Raw genomic sequence first — 6,241 nt, 5'->3', positions numbered from 1 at the left:
ATTGGGAAGAGCACACCAAACATCATCAACATCATCATCATATTTCCTGTCTAAAGCAGTAGTACTTGAAGATGTCTTTTCCTTTAGCAGAGCCTGTGATTCAAATGAGCACGAGGGCAGAAAGCATTGTATGATTATTAATGGGAAAAGATTATGCGTACCGGGGTGAGGGATTAGTTTAGCGACCTTCACAACACTAATTGAAACAAGTATGGAGACTCAGCGGCACTGTAATCAACTAAAACACGGGATCATTAATCATTATAAACAGCGCTGTCACAACAGGAGCATTAGTATTATCAACCCCTTTTGTTTGTCTAGTGGGAAGCTCGGCTCGGACGCGCGGTAAATGTCCGGTGCGGAGGTTAATGAGAGTCGAAGTGGCATTTAAACGGCGCCGCTGATCAAACGGGCATCGAGGTGATGCGCTCGCGTATACGTTCATTTGCAGCTAATGGGAATTGATGCACTTCTGATGAAGTTAGTAACAGGCTTGACATCCGGAAGAGTTCAAGTCTGTCGGACGTAGAGCTTTTGTGACATTCCTCATGAGAGGGTAAAGGATATTATTAAGCGTGAAAGAAACGTAGTTTTCTCTTAGAGGTTTTTTGACAGGTGTGTGAGGCGGCTGTGCAAAGATTAATCGACGCCAAAATTGTATTGTGGTTGTTCAACGTGAGACAAATCACAACACGATTGTCACGTTGAGCCATGTTTCATAGAATATGATCTTCATCTTAAAAAAACAACACCACAAAGATTTTGGGTAATAGGCTAGAATTTAAAAGATAGATAAATAGATCTATCTGATAGATTACCACCTCTGAGCAGCATTAATGCCACTTTAGAAGTGCCTTTGTGCCACCTTTACAGTGTAAATTTAGTTGACCTTTCTCATTTAAAAAAAATATCCTTTCCACAAATATATGAAGAAAAGGGGAAAAAAATGAAGCAGAGCAACTGTTTTCAACATTGATAATAATATGAAATGTTTAATGAAATTCAAGGCATTAATGTTTGCCTACAAAACCACCTCTGGCTCTGCACCCCTTTACCTAAATCAGTATTTCAGACCTATGTGTCCTCTAGAAGCTTACGTTCTGCAAGTGAACAACACATTATTGTACCATCCCAAAGAGGCACAAAATCACTTTCACAGACTTTTTCATTAACTGTTCCCACCTGGTGGAATGGCCTGCTCAAATCAATCCGAGCAGCTGAATCCTTAGCCATCTTCAAGAAACGGCTAAAAACATCTCTTCCATCTTTATTTGACCCTCTAGCACTCTCTATTCTAATTCTATTTAAAATAAAAAATAAAAAACACACACACACTATCAATTGCATATTTATTGTATAACTGCTAGCTTTTCTTGAAAAACGAAGGTTATTTTTTCTATATTCTATCTACTTGTTTTCTTTAAAAAAAAGAAAAGAAAAGAAAAGAAAAGAAAAACCTTGCTACATGTACTGAAGGCTAACCGAGACTTGTCATAGCACTTGCATGTTGTTGGTCTTTTGTTGGTTTTGATTGCTTCTATTGTTCTCATTTGTAAGTCGCTTTGGATAAAAGCGTCTGCTAAATGACTAAATGTAAATGAAATGTTTCTTGAGCAGCAAATCAGCATATTAAAAATTATTTCCAAAGATCATGTGACACTGAAGACTGGAGTAATGGTGGCTGAAAATTCAGCTTTGCATCAGAGGAATAAATTAAATGTATTTACATAGTTAATTATAATAATAATTGTAATAACCTTTCACAATATAACGTTTTTTTTTTTTACTTTATTTTAGATCAAATAAATGCATATAATGAGCATAAAAGGCTTCTTACAAAAACAAGAAAAAAAAATTACACTGTAAAAAAGGGTAACCTGCAATTGAGCTATTTCCTGATTTAACCCATAAAACTTCGTTTGGATATTAATAGTTAGTTCAATGATGTTAAATAATATTTTGAACCTTGAACTAAACTACAATATTAAGATGTTACCATTTTAAGTTACCTTTTTTTTTTCTCACTGCACCAACCCCATACCTTTAAACGATATATTGTATGTTTAAATTACTGTAGAAACTTGTCTAAAGAAGTTGTGTTGTGCTTAGTTGTTTAGGTTTCTGCAAAGAATGCACAGTGGAGAAAACTGAGATGGTCCAACTCCAAGCAGTGTCTAAAGGCCATAATATTTGCTGAAAGGAAATATTCCAACAAAGGTCATCGGACCCATTCTTTTTAAAGGAATTATGTTAAAATATAATGGGATTATAACCTACAATTATACATTTTAAACTTTCAATTAACCTTGCACAAGGGTATTGTCACTTCCACCGGCTTTAGATTAATACCAGTTGTTTATCACATACCTGTGAACAAAGAACCCTGTTGCATTGCATGCATCACTTAGAAGGTTAAAACACAATTATTAAATTTACAGCTAAACTATTGATAATTACATACTTGAACACACAGAATTCCCATTTAATAACAAACATTTCATTAACCTACACCAAACACAAGGGAATTTACATAAACAGTTACTGAAGGTGGATGCTATTACAGAGCTAAGCATTGTTTTTTAAATTGCTTTGCTAATTAAAGCAATTAATGCATGAATTAGAGGATGGGAATATGATAATTACACATCAACCTCAGAATACTTAATTGTGTTATTTGGTTTCATCCTTTTTAGAAGTTCAATTAACCAAAGTCAGTGTAGGCTCACTTTACAAACTCTTGATGGTGTTCGTCTTGAAAAAGTCCATTATAAAACATTGACCATCACGGACAACATTCAAGTGCTGTAGGAGTCAGATGCATATTATTTGGAGACTGATGGTCACTCAAAAATAGCTAGCAAAAATTATTTGCTGGTACTGATGAGTGATGCCACTGTCACTGTGGCAACCTTTATGATACTAATTCACAGTGAGGAATAAACTACCCCATCGTTGCGCATCATTAGCCGGCCTCATGAAGAGACACGCCTGGTCCGCTTTAGTTGATAACACCTGTCATTCCAACAAGCGGTCGCAATCATTCTCCACATGCTGTTGGTGTTTGCGTCTTTGTTAAAGGTGATTCAATGTAGAGGCCTGAAGATGGTGCACCCTTGACCCATACTCAAAACAGGTGGTTTCTTCCACAAAACCAATAAATTATTTCTATAGATTACTATCAAAACATGTTAAAACTATGAGTTGGCTATAGCCTTTAGTGCATTCAAGCATAAAAGAACACTATTATGCTTGAATCCACTAAATAAGGCTATACTTGCCTTCTCTAATTCAATAGCAGTTACCCAAAAATGAAAACCTGCTTAAAACACTCACATCGAGGCCATCCAAGACGTAGATGAGATTGGGAACAGATTCTGAGAAATTCAGCTTTGATTCAGACGAGACAACTTTTTCATGGGTGAAAGCAAAAATTATCGATAGAGGACTTAATGTTGGATTTATTTCTTACAAACACACAGCTTCTCACTTTCACAAGACATTAATTGATGGCCTAGATTTGTGTTTATCAGCTGTTTGAACTCACACCCATTCACTGCAGAGGATCCATTGGTGAAAAAGTGATGTAAATTTTCGTTTTTGGGTGAACTATTTCTTTAAACTAGAGCATTCTGCTGAAAACCTCTCCTTGAGAAACAACTGAACTCAGGGTAAATATTTAGCAATAAGAGCAGACATAAGGTTGAGGTGATTACAGACACATAAATGAGTTCTCGCTGCAGGAGTGAAACATTATGCCTCCTGTCTGCAGGAACCAAGGACAGAGCCACCTCTCCCTCTCAGCACGGCTGGGTGTTAATGAAGCTCACGCCAGGTATGCTGCCTTTTGGGCTGATCTAAGATCCACAGTGCTTTTACCAAACGTGACCTTAAACATTCCCAGAGATTGATGTCAGATCTGTGCAAAAAAGCACCTGTGAGTTGGCAGAACAGGCCTGATGATCTGATTGAAGTTCTTTTGTGAACTTGCTGCTCTGAAAACAAATCTGATACGAGTCCTGGCCATGACATTTATCGTAAATTTAAAAAAAAAAAAAAAAAAATCGTAAAAGACTAAAATTATAACGCTATGACAGAATACAACGCACTATAAGTGCACTGCTGTCGCCATCATGTGGCTAAAAGATGTAAACGCACATGGAGGTACAGATCAAATGTTTTAGTGATCATAAAAACAGAAAGTTAGGGTTAAAAAAAAAAAATCACAACATTTTACGGAGGCAAAAATGGTTCCACAGAGTAATTTCTATTTTGAGGATGTTTTCCTTTCAGCATTATAATGAATTATAGTTATTAGTATCCACTATTTAAATAACAAAAAAGGATAAACAAAAAGGAAAAAAAGCACACTTTAACAGTCCAATTGTACATACTGAGGCACATGAAAGTAGGTCAATCAAGGCAAAACAACTGTATTAATACATTAATCCTATGTACATGCTTATATACACAATGCATTGTGCAGTTTTCTTTCTTCTCAAACAGGGACCACTCTGTCATAGATGAAATTTCGACTGGTCATCCTTGACTAGTGCTGTTTTCAGAAGCCTAAAAGATCAATAAAAGATGAAAGTTAATGAAATGACAAAAAATAAATAAATAAATAAAAGAAAGTAAATGGTATATTTTAAGGCCTATATATAAGCTTCATCTGCCTTCACTATTTTTATTTAAATAGTTCAGCAGTGACAAACGAATGTTGAAAAGTGGAACGATCCCCACCAAGCCTAATATTATCTGCTTATATAAAAATAGAGTACTTGCTTCAGATTATTACTTTGGCAGAAATTGAACAGGTTATTACTAATTCCTTGCTTACTTAGAAAGCATTTTACAGAAACTCCAATGTGCTCCACAAGGAAAACAAACTGAATGCCCAATATGTAATCTGCTTGGTAGAGCAACTCACGATTGGGCATTTCAGAAACTATTTGCACTTTAAAATGTTGACTTATAAGACTAATTTCTTAGGTTACTGATACAACAAGAATATTTATGCGTGGCCCTGGACCACAAAACCAGTCTTAAGTGTCAATTTTACAAAATTGAGATTTATACATCATCTGATCTGAAAGCTGAATAAATAAGCTTTCCACTGATGTATGGTTTGTTAGGATAGGACAATATTTGGCCGAAATACAACTATTTGAAAATCTGGAATCTGAGGGTGCACAAAAATATAAATATTGAGAAAATCGCCTTTAAAGTTGTTCAAATGAAGTTCTTAGCAATGCATATTACTATTCAAAAATGAAGTTGACATTTACGGTAAGAAATTTACAAAATATCTTCATGGAACATGATCTTTACTTATATCCTAATGATTTTTGGCATAAAAGAAAAATGGATCATTTTGACCCATACAATGTATTTTTGGCTATTGCTACAAATATACCCCAGCGACTTAAGACTGGTTTTGTGGTCCAGGGTCACATATATGCATGGCTATTCATGATTTGGCATCAAACCAAAACAAGGCAGAATGGTTAAAACCATTGAGTGGAGAGAAGCAGAAATAAGACTGTCACCGCAAATCCACTACCTTTAATGAGTCCGAGGCTCTTCTGAGTTCTTTGATAACTGATGACAGGGCTTCGGGATTGATCCCCTGCTCACAGAGACGGACACATATCGACAGAGACTCCATGTCCAATCCTGTATTCAGCAGCCTGGATATCTCCAGAAGAACTGGAAATGTAGGAACAAAACACAATGATACGTATAACTGCTCCATTGAATTAACAGTGCGACTTAAGCGAATGAATCATGCAGTGTGCAAACCAGTGCCAGTAACAATACAGAGAATGTCAAATTAGTGACATTACATTCAGTATACTTTCAAATATGTTTCGAAACAACAACATCTCTAAAGAGCATGTCTCTGTTGTAAACATTTTAATCTTACCATCCATAGTCTCCCGGACAGCGTTCATGTTTGCGCTCGCGGGACTGGCCATGATGCTACGTGCTAAAGCTATTTAATTACTTAAGGACAATAACAAACACTATCATTCATTCAGAAGACCTAACACGTCTATTCCTGTTAATCCCTGATGTCTTCCAACCATTTGCGAATTAAAAACCGGGCAGCGTCACAAATTTTGCATTACACAATATCCATAAACTAACTGACAACAATTTTGCTCGCACCTCGCGCGTTTTGTTGTTGGAATCCTGTCGATAAAGTTTTAGATGTTCGAAAGGAAGTTACGTCGAGACTCCA

General features: G+C 36.1%; 1 protein-coding gene across 1 annotated transcript; it reads right to left on the bottom strand.

The window, feature by feature from the left end:
• Window positions 1–4,162: 4,162 nt before the first annotated feature.
• mzt1 (mitotic spindle organizing protein 1) lies at window positions 4,163–6,186 on the bottom strand. The gene is made up of 3 exons (XM_058790986.1): window positions 5,924–6,186; window positions 5,561–5,706; window positions 4,163–4,566 (listed from the first exon to the last, which is right to left on the bottom strand). The coding sequence occupies exons 1-3, from the start codon at window positions 5,973–5,975 to the stop codon at window positions 4,537–4,539; spliced, it is 228 nt and encodes a 75-aa protein (XP_058646969.1). The 5' UTR covers window positions 5,976–6,186; the 3' UTR covers window positions 4,163–4,536.
• Between the last annotated feature and the right edge of the window lie 55 nt (window positions 6,187–6,241).

This window comes from Onychostoma macrolepis, chromosome 01, assembly GCF_012432095.1.
Source record: "Onychostoma macrolepis isolate SWU-2019 chromosome 01, ASM1243209v1, whole genome shotgun sequence".
Classification (NCBI taxonomy): domain Eukaryota; kingdom Metazoa; phylum Chordata; class Actinopteri; order Cypriniformes; family Cyprinidae; genus Onychostoma; species Onychostoma macrolepis.
Note: the sequence above shows the minus strand (reverse complement) of the source record. Positions and strands in the feature narration are given on the sequence as shown.